The 14,429-nt window shown below is 40.3% G+C and overlaps 2 protein-coding genes and 4 non-coding genes across 6 annotated transcripts; 5 read left to right on the top strand and 1 right to left on the bottom strand.

Moving 5' to 3' along the window:
• Window positions 1-170: 170 nt before the first annotated feature.
• rpl4 (ribosomal protein L4) lies at window positions 171-3,671 on the top strand. The gene is made up of 10 exons (XM_004553076.3): window positions 171-289; window positions 932-1,103; window positions 1,192-1,298; window positions 1,532-1,670; window positions 1,962-2,086; window positions 2,223-2,352; window positions 2,703-2,859; window positions 3,074-3,157; window positions 3,342-3,462; window positions 3,549-3,671. Exons 1-10 carry the CDS (start codon window positions 287-289, stop codon window positions 3,618-3,620), a joined length of 1,110 nt encoding a protein of 369 aa, XP_004553133.1. The 5' UTR covers window positions 171-286; the 3' UTR covers window positions 3,621-3,671.
• On the top strand, window positions 1,374-1,472 carry LOC111500496 (small nucleolar RNA SNORD16). Its single transcript, XR_002721136.1, has one exon. It is a non-coding gene; the product is annotated as a small nucleolar RNA SNORD16 (small nucleolar RNA).
• Window positions 1,777-1,875, top strand: LOC111500497 (small nucleolar RNA SNORD16). Its single transcript, XR_002721137.1, has one exon. It is a non-coding gene; the product is annotated as a small nucleolar RNA SNORD16 (small nucleolar RNA).
• On the top strand, window positions 2,927-2,997 carry LOC111500494 (small nucleolar RNA SNORD18). The gene has a single exon (XR_002721134.1). It is a non-coding gene; the product is annotated as a small nucleolar RNA SNORD18 (small nucleolar RNA).
• On the top strand, window positions 3,201-3,267 carry LOC111500495 (small nucleolar RNA SNORD18). The gene has a single exon (XR_002721135.1). It is a non-coding gene; the product is annotated as a small nucleolar RNA SNORD18 (small nucleolar RNA).
• Window positions 3,672-3,686: 15 nt separating the features above from the next.
• Window positions 3,687-14,149, bottom strand: map2k1 (mitogen-activated protein kinase kinase 1). Its single transcript, XM_004553078.3, has 11 exons — window positions 13,857-14,149; window positions 6,727-6,937; window positions 6,273-6,419; window positions 5,986-6,063; window positions 5,799-5,850; window positions 5,134-5,258; window positions 4,770-4,977; window positions 4,518-4,582; window positions 4,335-4,393; window positions 4,191-4,236; window positions 3,687-4,115 (listed from the first exon to the last, which is right to left on the bottom strand). The coding sequence occupies exons 1-11, from the start codon at window positions 13,937-13,939 to the stop codon at window positions 4,002-4,004; spliced, it is 1,188 nt and encodes a 395-aa protein (XP_004553135.1). The 5' UTR covers window positions 13,940-14,149; the 3' UTR covers window positions 3,687-4,001.
• Window positions 14,150-14,429: the final 280 nt, after the last annotated feature.

Here is a 14,429-nt window from a genome sequence, read left to right as displayed (position 1 = left end):
GAAATAGTCCCATGTTTAAGAACGGTTTTAAAATTGCTTGGCTAAACATGCTAAGCACTGACAAATTAAACATGCTATATAATTTATGCTGTGTATTCTTTTTCATTTTCCTGTGCTCGTTTTATGAAGTTATACAAAGGACTTGTCACGATTATGTTAATACCGGAAGTGGTGATTTAAAGCGGAGGCATAAACCATGTAGGGTGAATCGTCAACTTCCTTTTTTACTGTGGCCGCCATACCGTGAGGAGCGTGGTTCCCGGCGAGCCGAAAATAACTACCGAATATGGTGAGAATTTCCATGTTTTTCAAGGCTAACGTGATATAATACACGAGTCTTCATATTGTGGTTCGTGTTGAACAAGCAAGCGCGTGTTTTGTGAATTTGGAAATCATAGGTTCCGATGTAATATAGCAGCAAATTGAAACGCTCCCAGCTAGCAAAGCTAACACGAGGAGCCATTTTGAGTGAGCGGCTACAAGTTACACGTGTGGCTTTCCTTTCAGGGGTAGATCACTGAAGGCTGATCTTGTGTATTTTGATGGCATCTAAAGTTAGATGGTTGTTTCTGCCAATTGAATTTATCTATGCGCTATATTCGCCCGTTATCATTTACAATTAAAGTTACGTTTGAACAACCTGGCTAAGTCGTCTTAGCAGAAACGAGCTAAACTGAGGCTAACCGAGGCAGATTTCATGTTGGCTAAATGAAACCTTACTTTGTGTCGGTTAAAGCAGGGATATTTTATTGAAACTGCAATTACGTCAAGATTAATCTGCCTTTTAAATCTGAATTATAAGTTAGTAGTTTTTCTCCTGTCACGTGCCTGGATGTCTTAAAGACACATGCTACACAGGTTTAGACTCTTGAATTGCCTACATAACTTTCTCTTACAGAATACATCTGACGATTGTTTATTTCTTTCTCAGGCTTGTGCCCGACCCCTCATCTCGGTGTATTCCGAGAAAGGAGAATCCTCAGGCAAAAATGTTGTCATGCCTGCAGTGTTCAAGGCCCCTATTCGCCCTGATGTGGTGAATTTTGTGCACACCAACATGCGCAAGAACAACCGCCAGCCTTATGCAGTCAGTGAACTGGCAGGTGAGTGCATAAATGTACTTTGCACATAGTAAACGTTTTATTAAGGTGTTATGTACACAATATAGATTATGTGTTATGTGTGTTTTAGGCCACCAGACCAGTGCTGAGTCCTGGGGTACAGGAAGAGCTGTGGCCCGTATCCCTCGTGTGAGAGGTGGTGGTACTCACCGTTCTGGCCAGGGTGCTTTTGGAAACGTATCCTCTTGATGATTACAAGAGTTTTTCCCACTTTGTAATATGTATACTGAGGCAAACTTAATTCTGTGGGCTTGCTGTGATGGTGTAATTTGCGTCTGACTCTGTGACCAGTGACAGAATGCCTGCTGTCATATGCTGGCACAGATGGCTGATGAACATTGAGTCTGAGCAGGTATAAAATAGTTATTTACTTAAGTTTTTTAAGTCAGTGGTCCTTGACTTTGGTCTAGATGTGTCGTGGTGGTCGTATGTTTGCCCCCACTAAAACCTGGCGCCGCTGGCACCGCAGGATCAACGTACCCCAGAAGCGCTATGCTATCTGCTCTGCCCTGGCCGCCTCTGCCATTCCTGCACTTGTGATGTCCAAAGGTAAGAGTCAAAAGATGTTCGAATGGGACATGAATTGGTAGAAACCAGCATGGAAATATATTTTGACCAAAAATGAACCCTTTTTGATTCAGCCTAACATTTGACTTGCTGTGATGGTGTAATTTGCGTCTGAGCCTGTGAACAGTGACGGTTGCCTGCCGTCTCTAAGCTGTCACAGAGTATTGATGTCCTTTAAATCTGAGCAAGTGTAGTTAATGCTGTAACTTTGATAGTCCTAGCAGTTTTCTCTGTCATAGTCTTTAACTGATTCTTAACAATCTTTCCTTTTAGGACACCGCATAGAGGAAATCCCTGAAGTCCCACTGGTGGTTGAAGACAAAGTTGAGGGCTACAAGAAGACCAAGGAGGCAGTGCTGCTGCTGAAGAAGCTCAAAGCCTGGAATGACATTAAGAAGGTACAGTAACCTCAAAACACTGAGGAACACTGAGTTTCATCAGTAGTTTTCCCGAAGTCAAATCATTCTTCTTTTTCTTGAGTTGGCACTGGGAGCATTTAATTATTAATAATGGAGTTTTATTTGCTCTTCTCAGGTCTATGCCTCTCAGCGTATGCGTGCCGGTAAGGGTAAGATGAGGAATCGCAGACGTATCCAGCGCAGAGGGCCGTGCATTATCTACAACCAAGATGCTGGCTTAACCAAAGCCTTCAGAAATATCCCCGGTAAATGTCCCGGTTAAAATTTAGAATTTATTACGGTGTTAGAAAATGGATATTATGATTCTTACATTTAATTATGGTATAGTTAAAATGGATGTTTCTATTGGATGAAATGGAATAAATGATCAAGATACTAAAACTAGCTTACTTTGCTTTCAATTAAACTCTAATTGTTTTCTTCATTTATGCATGCGTAACTTCAAGTTTGACTGAATACTGATGAGTTGTAATTGTAGTGTTTATAGTATAGTTGAGTCTTAAATAAGTCATTTGCCCTTTAAAAACTCACTATAGCTTCAAGATAATTGGTTCATCAACATGCAGATGTTTGATTATTGTGCTGCATTTTGCAGGCATCACTCTGCTGAACGTGAACAAACTGAACCTTTTGAGGCTCGCTCCCGGTGGTCACGTTGGACGGTTCTGCATCTGGACCGAGAGTGCTTTCCGCAAGCTGGATGACCTGTACGGCACATGGCGCAAGGCTGCCTCCCTGAAGGTTGACTACAAGTGAGTATTTGAGTATTTTGAGAGCATGCACTCTAAAAGTACAAGTGCAGTGTATCATGCTGGTGTACAACAGTGATGAGCTTCCACTTCATGGTCCGTGTTTTTGAACTATGTGATATTTAACGAAGTTCTGAGTTATAGCAACAAAACTTATCATACGGCTTTTTTGCCTTCATGTACGAGGGACTTTAATTCTTGACTCTTCTTCCTTCAGCCTGCCAATGCACAAGATGACCAATACAGATCTGACCAGGATTCTGAAGAGTGAGGAGATCCAGAAAGCACTTCGTGCACCCAAGTAAGCATTTTTCAGTGTAGTTTTTCCCCGAGGTCTTATTTGCCAGCTATGATGATTTTCCACTTCAGGTCCGTGTTTCTGAACCCTGATTATATGGAAGTCCTGAGTGATGCAGAAAGTTTCATTGAAGTTGTAGTTAAGCAGAAGCTCACATATTCAAGGGTGGATTGTATTGTCATTACAGCAAGAAGCTCAACCGCAGAATTCTGAAGAAGAATCCTCTGAAGAATTTGAACATAATGCTCAAACTGAATCCTTACGCCAAGACAGCAAGACGTCATGCCATCCTCAAGCATGACCCTGCGGTAAGAGCCTGATCAGTTAAAGATGGAAGTAAAAACTGTATGTCTATTTGTTGATAACTTAGAGCCCCTCTTTGTTCTCACCATAGATCAAGGCCAAGATGCTGAAACCCAAGAAGAGGCCTGGAAAGAAGGGTGCACCTGCCAAGCCCAAGGCATAAACCAATACATACAGACTGGAGTTCAGTGATGAATAAATCAGTTGTTTCAAATGCACGAGTCAGACCTGTCATTCAAACTTTTTATTCACAGGACTTATTTATTCCACATAAGCTAGCAAAGGTTTTGCACTGTGAAGACTTGGGGTTACAAAGGAATATCAAGCACAGGTAGAGCAGCATTTGTCAAGATTAAATTAAATCTTTAGAAAAAAAGATGGCTTTTCAGGAAGGCCTGCAAGGTAGCCCAAAGACTTGTTCAATACATAGTTCCACTTGGCATTTAGGTGTGTACACTTTGATCAGTATAAACAGTTTTATATACCAATAACAGAAATTAGTCATTAGAAGACTTTGATGTGGGTGTTGTTGGCAGAACAGGCCTCACATTATGGTACCATGTGTTGGTGTCAAAGGCTGACTGAGTCCAATGGTGGTGCACAGCCAGCCAGCAAAGTCAACTTCCTCTGCTTCGGAGGTTTTAATGAAAGGATGCACCTGAAGAAAAGGAGAGCTTTTAGATGCATAGAGATAGGGAGTGTAATAAGTGAATATTAAGAGTGCAAATCTTACCATCAACTGTTTCAAGTCTGCTCTCTCTGCTGGGTTTTTAATCAAGCTGGAGTGGAAACAACATCTTAGTGTAGTTCCGTGAAACACCACTAGGTGGCAGAAGATTATGTGCAGTGTAGGTGAGAGAAAACTGTCTTTACCTACCATTTATTAACAAAGTCCTGGAATTCAGAACTAAATACAGCAGGCAGTTTTGGTGGAGGCTGAAATTTAGAGGTTTTTGTAAGTCAAATATTGCGTTAAATTGCTCCTAAAGGCATTAATACACTGTAGCCTAGCATCTATCTGCATCATACCAGCATGTGTAGATAAATCCAGTAAACTCACCTCGTTAACGATGTAATCAAGAAGCTCAAAAATGGCCATCGGAGGTCTGCTGTCTGGGCCGTATGCTGTTAAGGGGGTGCAACCAAAATAATCAGCCCCTTGTAGGTTAGACATTGTGTAATTACTTCAATGACTATGCTGTAACTTATTTAAGCTGTTTCATCAGAGCTTTTCGAAATGATATAAAGCTGCTGTAACTTCAGAAGCTACACTTCAGAGTTACAGCAAGAACCAGAGCCTTCTCAGACTTACAGCTGCCGGGTCGCCCAGGGGGCTGCGGCTTTGGGGAGGAATCACTGGAGGCTGCCTCCCCTTCCACTGGGAAGCCGAAAATCTGTTCGAGCTCCTTAGCATCAGGTGGTGGAATAGGAAAGCGTCCAATGGCCATTTCAACCAGTGACAGACCCATGCTCCAGATGTCCGACTGAACAGAATAGTGGGTGCCTTGTAAGCGCTCGGGCTAAACAACACATAACAGAGGTAGTGTCAGTTATCAGTAGTATAGCTTTTACTTATTTTATTACAATAATAAACCGGCAGGTAAATGACAGCTATGTTAAGTGGCACACGTAAACTTGCAGCCAGATTACTGACGAGTTTTTCCAATTTAACTGACCGACATGTACGACCGAGTGCCCACAAAGGAGTTGGCCATGGAGTCTATAAGCTGTCCGCTCACTCCAAAGTCACACAGCTTGATCTCACCACGGGAATTCACTAGGATGTTAGAAGGCTTGACATCTGAAAGAGGGACACGCAGTGTTTAGGAGAACACAGTGGGCAAGTGTTTCAACAGGCAGCATCAGCACAGAACAAACTGCTGCAGGCAGTTTGTGCTGCTTGTGCTGACTCGTTTTACAGTTTCATCCCTACAACAAAGATTTAACTGAGTCTTTAAATTGGGATTGACTGTATTCTAAGTTTGTATTAAAACAAGAGGTAGGTGATCACTGTGTTGCTGTCAGGTCATGCCTCCACTTCTATGTTAGAAAACAAGCTTTTTACACCCAGTATGACCACAATATGACAGAAAGAAATGTTAAAGTGAAAAAAAAAAAATCTGTTCAAATGTAACTATCAGAAAAAACAAGAGCTTTAAACTTCCCCCTCAGACATAACAAAAACCAAATCAGACTTCCATGTAATCATATCTTCACCTCTCTGCTAGTGCCAGACAAATGATTTGATCTAGGCTTTATGTATAGCAAAACTAAGGAAAGGTATTTATGCGTTTAAAGGCCAGGTCAAGAAAATTAAATTATATTTAATTGAAATAGCGACCTCTGTGCATGATCTTGTGCTTCTCCCTCAGGTAGGAAAGACCTTTAATTACCTGCAAAGAAAAACATTGCATAACAGCACAGCAAAGGCACAGATAATTTGGTACTGCCAAAGAAGTATAAGAAACTTAGCTCTAGTGTGACGGCCAGAGCATGAAATAAGTGGGAGAGGTGTTAAAGCTACCCACAGCAATGCTGACTTTGCCAAGGATCTGCTCTGGGATCTTGCCTGCTTTCTTCAGTGATTGGTCCAGGGAGCCACCATCCTATGAACAACAGACGGGGACAAATGGAGAGGATTCAAAATAAAAAATTTGTGAAAAACAACACATTTCATCAAAAATAGCTTGTTCCCATGCCGACCAGGCTGTAAATGGAGGGCAAGAAATACCTAACAACTTTCAGTATAGTCTGTAAAAGAAAGCAAAAACACTACTGGGAAAACACTGGCAAGCATAACATTAATAAACTATACCATATGCTCCATGCAGATGCTGATTTCCCCATCGCTGTAGAAAGCCCCGTAGAAGCCCACAATATATGGGGAGTTGCACTCATGTAGCACCTGCAGCTCCCTAATGATCTGGTTCCTGATGGCTGGTTTAATCTCAAGGTGGATCAGCTGGAACACAGCAGGGCTCATGTTTTTAATTATGCTTCCGTAACACAGAGAAGACAAATGCTAGACAATACAAGCACAGACAAGAACATGCTTTATGACCAAAAATGATCATTAAGGAAAAAGATTTAATATTGAAGCACATCTTGTTTCAGCTGGGGCGATTTTTAACAGCAGCACTTGGGTTTTCGGACGGTCTGCTGTCCCATTAACCCACATTTAAGGCTGTGCACAAACACTGGAGTAATGATGCCTCTTGGACATACTGGAGTAAAAAAAATAGCTTTCAGACAGCTGTGCTGCAGCTTACCTTCCTTGCCATAATCAGACCCGAGGGTCGGTGGGAAACCTTAAAGACAACTCCTCCGTTGCCGGCACCGAGCTCACAGATCTTCTCAAAGTCATCGTCCTTCAGCTCTCCCACTTTCTGCTTCTGTGTCAGAAAGGCCTCCAAGCGTTTCCGCTGCTGCTCATCCAACTCGAGCTCCTCTAGTTTTTTCTGCAGTGCCTCCAAGTTTGTTCTTGTTAAGAGTAAAGAAAGACAGAAGACGATGAGAAACGTGAATTATTATTGTATTCAGTTCAGAGACTAAACTGTCAGATCTCCTCTCATTAGATATCAATGACCCGGTGGTCCCACTATTTTCATTCCTCATGCTTTCATCTCACATGATTGGTTTGAGTTCCAAAAGTCTGAATTTGTGAGTCTCCCAAGAAATGTGTGACTAAAAAAAAGGTGTTTCCGATCCATGGATAACGACTTATGGCAAGTCAAATTTGATTACCAGTCCAAACTTTTAATAGTTAGTGCAACAGAAAAGAGGCAGCAGAGCAGTGTACAAAAACACAAGGCCATAAAAATAAACTTTAATATCCATAAATATTATAAATACAGTATGGTTGCTCCATAGATTGTGTTTCTTCAAGTTAGATATATCTAGATTTCAAACTACCGTTCAAGATTAGTAAGGTTTTTCTCCTTGTCACACTCACTCCCCCACATTCAGCTTGCTGGGATCTGCTCACCACAGATAATCCACATACTCCACATCCAGACCTACTGCATCTATTATGTCATCCTCCGAGATAAGACTGAGCTATGTGTAGTACTCCTGCACATTCCTCAGGAATAATGTTAAACAAAGAGGGAGCCAGCAGAGAGAGCTGGTTGTGTTTTATTATCCCTTTTCAGATCCCAGTGTGAGAAAGCTTTCCTTGAGAAACTAATTGTCTAGTGAACTCTGCTGCCCTTTGACCTCCCACTCAACTGCCTCAAAACACTGTCCACACCGCCACGCACAGCCAGTCTAAGACTTTAAAAAGTATTAGCTGGAAGCTGCTGTGAAGACCACAGAGATGTCCTGTTATTAGTGTCAAACATTTGGCCTGTGAATGTTAAAAATTTGCAATTTAATTGTTTACGCTGTAAATGATTAAAGTATCAAACAAAAGCATGTATGATTCATATGTGCTGCTGTCTTCATTCAGCTAAGAGAAAATCATTTAAATGAATTATTTAATTGCCAGCCTACCAGATTTTCGTGACAATACAACTATGTGGTGATGAGAAGATCTTCATCAGTCTTAGTGGTAATTACGCTTTTTATTCCTCATCTTTTTTTTTTAAACTAAATAACGACTCACTGGAGAGCAGCTCTTCTCCCTGTACAGCTCCGCACAGCAAAGAGAGGGTTAAGTGGTTTTATTTTTGACAGTAGGCCTGCATATCCATGGAGACGAGGTGCCGAGTTTGAGCTGGCTGTGGGTGGCGTGGGCGTTTTGTCGACAAGAGCTGGAGGTGGAGGAGGATGAGAGGAGGAGAAGCCTGAAACACTCTACACAATGTACGAGGGAGGGACTACAGTAGCGCCACACTGCAGGCCCCCTCCCTTCCAGGTGCAGGAAGAAGTGAGCACGACGCTGGGCTTTTGAGCTCCATCCGCACTAAAGAACAAGGACATCCAGCAGAACTCGAATGTGAGAAGCACAATAACTCTACACCTTGACATCAAGCAAGTTAAAGAAAATGCATTTTTAATAAATGAGAGTCTGAGACACACATTTATCTATCAGGTTTTGGTTCATGGCTTCAGCCAAAGAGGTATTCAGCTACTTATTATTTCAACATGTGTTGCTTAGATATTTTTTTTTTTTTTTCAAAGAATAGTTCAACACAGCTCTGGAGAACCAAAATTTTATTAAAAATTGATATGCGATTGAACAGTCTCTTTTAAACTATTATTTGAAAAATGGTTGCTGTTGAAGCTACAGCTGTTTCTATTCTGTATCTCCCCTGAGTGTTTCTCTTTTCTAAGCATTGCATCGTGTGCAGGTACGTTAAGAGACTGCAAAATTACCGGATGTGTAAACATAGGTGCCCTGTAAAGATTACAATTCAAGAAACCTGTAGCACGGATAGCTGAACCTGGTGCGCATTAAATGTAACAAATGGGAGAATTACAGTATTTTTAGTGAGTGTCAATCACTTACTGTTGGAGGAATTAAAACCAGGATGAGTTCCTCAGAAAACCTTTTTTTTTTTTTTACTGTAATTAAAAACTGAGTACCTGTTGCTCTCTAATAAAAAGCATATAGTAAGCAATATGTTAAATAAATAAATAATAAAAAAGAGCCACAAACTATGGCTGCTGTCAATATTTATCAATAATTTAGTTTCCCAGAACCTTAGAGAGGTTTTCACCTATGTGATGGCAGTAGCTTATCCAAGATGAAGTATAAGGGTCTATCCAAAACAAGCTGTTTGTATTTGTTCTCAGCTCTCCCCTGATAATATTCCATCCTTATGGGCCACTGATTGCAGTTCTCCAATGGCTTGCAGCCATTTCATGCTGAAAAAGCATTTGGCGTGCTGGAATGGCTGTCCTTTTTCACAAGAGTGCAACGGTCTGGTTTCAGTAAGAGGCTCATCGATTGGATTAAGCTCATCCACAACCATTATGCAACATATTTGCTCTCCAGTGTCAGCATCCAATCATCTTGTGTCGTGTTGCAAATTACCCAGAATAATGTGCTAATTTAAATGAGCGCTTTGAAACATGAGCCTTTTCTTCCCCTTCTGTTCAAAACAGCTGGTGGGTTTTCTTACTTACGGCTATAACGCTGATACATTACGAGAATAGATTTCTGGAAATGTCTCTTTCTGACATTTTTAGACCACATGATACACAGTAACTAAATCATAAATGTAAATATTGAAATCAATGACAGTTGAAATTCATTTGGCTGTTTGATTTCAGGGCCATGATATTGTTATGCTCATTTTGGTACAGAGCGGCCAAAGGTGTGCCAAGCAAATATCTCTCACAACATTATAGCAACAGAAGTCTGAACTGTTGCTACAACGCAGAGCGGATCCATCCTTTCATGTTGTTTACACAAAATTCTGCCATCCGAATGTTGCAGCACAAATCGTGACTCATCAGGATCAGGAAACATTTCTCCAATCTTCTTTTGTCCATGCCGAGTGTAGCTTTAATTTCCTGTTCTTAGCTGAGAGGTGTTACCACCCAGTGTGGGCTTCTGCTGTCGCAGGGTTTGATGTGTTGTGTGCTCAGAGATGCTCTTCTGCATACCTGGGTTGTAAAGACTGGTTGAGTTATTTTCTTCTGATATCTAATATTAACAAGGGAGTGTAGATAACTGCTGCTCACTGAATATTTTTCTCTTTTCAAAACCATTCTCTGTAAACTCTATGGATATGGTTGTTGCCAACCCATCTGGCATCAACAACCATGCAACGTTCAAAGTCACTTAAATCACTGTCCACTTTCTGATGCTCAGTTTGAACTTCAGCTTGTACTCTTGCTCATGTCTGCATGCCTAAATGCAATGAGGATTGGCTTATTAGATGTTTGTGTTAACAAGCAGCTGAAATGGTGTATCTAATGCACACTGCAATTATTTCCTAGCATATCTGAATAGATAAACACCCTCGTTTTAGAAACTTTACTTGTGTTACATTTGTCTAGTATTTATATTTATTTGATGATCTGAAACATTTAAGTGTGACAAACTTGTGATATCGGTAACATGAACAACATTTGTTACCACAAACCCACCATCTACCATCACTGGATTGAAACTGGTTTAGCTTTTCCTTAAACCCTCAGCCAGCTGAACTCAAACAGAACTGTGTTTTTATGGAAAAGAGGACTTGAGTAACAGCAGTCACTATATGTCAGCAGTGCCACAGTATAACACCTTCTTACGTGACAGAGGACACAGAAACCCTCATTCAAAAACAAACAAACAAAAAAACCACAGTGATTCAGAATTCCTGATTGTTGCCTCATCCCAACATGTTGCTCTTTAGTCCATTAGATCCCGGCCAGCAGCAGCAGGAATGTGCTCGGCTCTCGCCAAACATTATGTCATCATCAATAGCTCCTAATGAACAAAGTAGAGGCACAGCTCATCTGTTTAACATTGTCAGCAGCCCAATCCAACACGGATTACTTTAAGTTCTGAAAGTTGATCTGTTGTGCTCACTTCAAGCTCCATGTTTTTATGCATTCAGTATTTTTTGTGCTTTTCCTGTCTTACAGACCATCCAAGTCACACATTAGCCACATATTCATACAGCACTTCATGCACATCCATGGCCAGTTTAGAATCACCAATTGATCTTTGGGAAGAGGACCCAAAAGAAATCAAAGCAAGCACAGGGAAAACATTCAAACTCTAAAAAGGAAGGCGCAAGCCAATTGCAAGATTCATGTGCTGCGAGGCTACAGTGCTAACCCCTGTACCCAACGTCATACTTTAACTCTACTACAGCTTTGCACAATTCACTATTCAATATAATCCCCTTTCATCATATACCAGCCCTTCATGCATCTCCTCACTTCATTCACAGTCTAGAAAAAGCCATTTTAGCTCCGGTCCCTTTAAAGCCCCTCTTTCTAAAAGCCCACTTTGTTTTGATTGGCTGTTCTTCTCCTGCTTGATCAGTCATGTAGAGATTCTGAAACCAACATTCAAAACCTACAAAATGTCCACTTTTCACATTCTTGCATACACGTTGGAGCTCAAAATCTGATCCAGAACAGAGCAGACAGCGACAACATCCACAGCAAAACAGATTTCAACAGAGTTACTCAATAAGCATAGGGCTCATTTTGATGTCACAAGAGAGTATAAATGAATAAACAGTTTTCCTTCTTTCTTTCTCTTTTAGCACTCCTTCGCAACTGAGAAAGTATTTGATCAAGCTCTAGAACTTGCAGATAACTCTTAAGTAGAGCACTGAAGAAAAATTTCCAAGTCCAATGGTTCAGAATCTGATGATTCTTGGACCCTTTCTGTGCCCATATAAGGACATTCCTGCCTTACTGACATCAACCAGGCAAAAGGAATGTAAAACAAATGTCTGCAGCAGCCTTAGCTTTAGGTTCACAGGAATTACATGTACATGATTATCAGCTGATATATATTTTAATGGTGAGAAGCTGAGAAGTAGACTTTCCATCTAATGCAAGCTAAAGTCAAACATCTGCCCTTGGCTAAAGCTAAACTGAAGAGGCGGTTCTATTTTTGGTAGCATTTACATGTATCATTTCTTGTATCAATAAACACGAGAACTCAAAAGGTTTTGAATGAATTCTGATCAAACTTTGTAGGGGTGTAGAATGGCGTCATGTTAACAATCCATTCAAGTTTGGCTTACATCCACCAAGGTCTTCAAGGTTGACCAAATCATTTGTTGGGCAAAAACTGACAAAAAGTCTTACAAGTTTTACACTTGTGGCATGTGTGACACGTATTGTCAACATATAGAGTGTATTGTATATACTGTGTAAAGATTTTGAATAGGTCACTTACCGGTATAACCTTTGACCTCTCCAAGGTCAATAGATTAATCCGAAGGTCAAAGTGATACTAGTGATCTGTAGAGCTATTTTTAAAACTATGTTTCTTACTGGTCAAACTTTTATAAAATATATTTCACCTTTCAAGCTATGCTACAAATTCATTTGTAGTGGGAACAGTTAAGAAATGATACTGGTTTATGGGGATCTTAAATACCACATTACAGTTTGTATCCAAATATCATGTCACTGACTTTTGGCCTCACTTTTACATTTCTACTACTCTAATTTGTATCTTACTAAAAGCTTCCTAAAGTATATTTCTTCCTGTTTTTGTTTTTAATTTTTGGTACTAGTGGACACATAAAAAAAAAATCTTTCTTGTTTCTTTAAAATTACCATTACTTAACGCAAAATTTTATTCAAATATGACTCAGTGTCATTTTTTTTGTCTTTAATTCATTGCCAAAGACACAGATGGCCTTCAGATGGGCGCTCTAACAACGAAACAATAATATATTCGGACTCTACAACGCATCAGAAAAGCAGCCATCATAACTGATGACACGTTACGTAATTCTCATCTCAACCGATCCAGCTTGTTGCAGGACTCACTGGGCTTTTCTCTGCAAACTGAGGGCTAGAGGAGGATGTCAAAACAATTTTATGTCTCCATTACTGTGTTTTGTCAAACAGTGGTGGGAGCAGGCCTTTGCAGAACTCCTTCAGCAGACAGAAGTATAATTCTGTGTGCTGCCTCACTGGAAAGCTCTATCTCTGACTAATCACACCAAGTGGGCTGTGAGAGTAACACTGAGACCTGTCCATCTATGACACCACAAAGAGGACTTGACAGCCAAAAGTTACATAAATATTATAATGAGAAACACGGTAACAATGATAATTTGTGAAAATGACCTGTGGCATGAGTAAAACGGGAAAATGAATGAAATCACGAGGACTTTGACAGCTATTTAGCGCTTGAAATGATAAAGTGAAATGAGTTTCCAGTTTTTTCCATTTACATCATTAAAAATTAAACTTCTTTAACTGTTTGATAGCTGATTAGTGTGCAACAAATAGTCCAGTTATCATGTAGTCTACTGAATTATGATTTAGTGGCTGTTTTAATAACTGTTCAAGCATTTTTTTTTAGAGCCAAACATTATCAATGTGAGCAACCTCTGTTTATTCCCTGTTTTATTTCAGTGTGAACGGAGTATCTCTGTCTTGGATTGTGCTCAAGAGTAAATCTAAAGAATTATTCAATCAATGCTGTAGCCTATAAAAATGCTACATGCAACCCAAACCACATAAGCTATTTTGAGGAATGGTCAATGGTTAACGTGTCAGTAACTTTTCAGATTTAAAAAAAATATTTCATTTTCTCAGTACAGCAACTCATAACAATGCAAATGATCAATGGTTGCAGTAGAGGACAAGGTTTCAGGAACCCACACAAATACTTGGTGCAGAGTACTCGAGCACACACACGGTATTGGCTGCTGTCATACTGAATCCAACATATATTAGGTTATATATCAGAAAGCAGGTATCTGTGTACTACATTCCCCTATCAGAATATTAGAAGCAGATTAATATTGACACTCACTCTGTGGCTCCGCTGCCGTTGATAGTGTTTCCATCAGGGATGGGGTTGAGTTGGATCGGCTCAGGTTTCCTTCTCTTCTGCATGTTACGTGCAAGAAACAAGCTGGTGTACAAAAAAAAATAACAACAACAACAAATCAACACACGAGCTGCAGCAGTGTAGACGGAAGCCCGATACAGAAGGGGTATCTGATATTAAGAAGACACTGTTTATCGGCACTGACTGACAGGGAATTAGGCAAGGGTTGTAATGCACTGCAAGGCTGAGCAGCTGATTTCTTCTTAATGGGTGGAGGTGAATGAAACGTCACAAAATATTTTCATTGGTCTTCCGGAAAGCGCGGCTGGGCTTGTTGCAGCTCTCCCTCTGCTGGTGATCGGCGGTATTACCATGCTGTTACCTAAAGTTTCGTTTAAACTTTAAACGAACGGGAAGGCGGTCACTAAAAGAAGCCTATTAGCCAAAACTAGAGTAGCTTTGCATTAAAAAAAAAAAAAAAAAAAAAAAAGATCTTCATTTATAAGAAATGCCGTCACTGACTTCATCCTAAAACAAATCACTTTAGCCTCTTTC

This window comes from Maylandia zebra, linkage group LG7 (assembly GCF_041146795.1).
Source record: "Maylandia zebra isolate NMK-2024a linkage group LG7, Mzebra_GT3a, whole genome shotgun sequence".
Lineage (NCBI taxonomy): Eukaryota > Metazoa > Chordata > Actinopteri > Cichliformes > Cichlidae > Maylandia > Maylandia zebra.
This window is presented reverse-complemented; position numbering and strand designations above follow the sequence as displayed.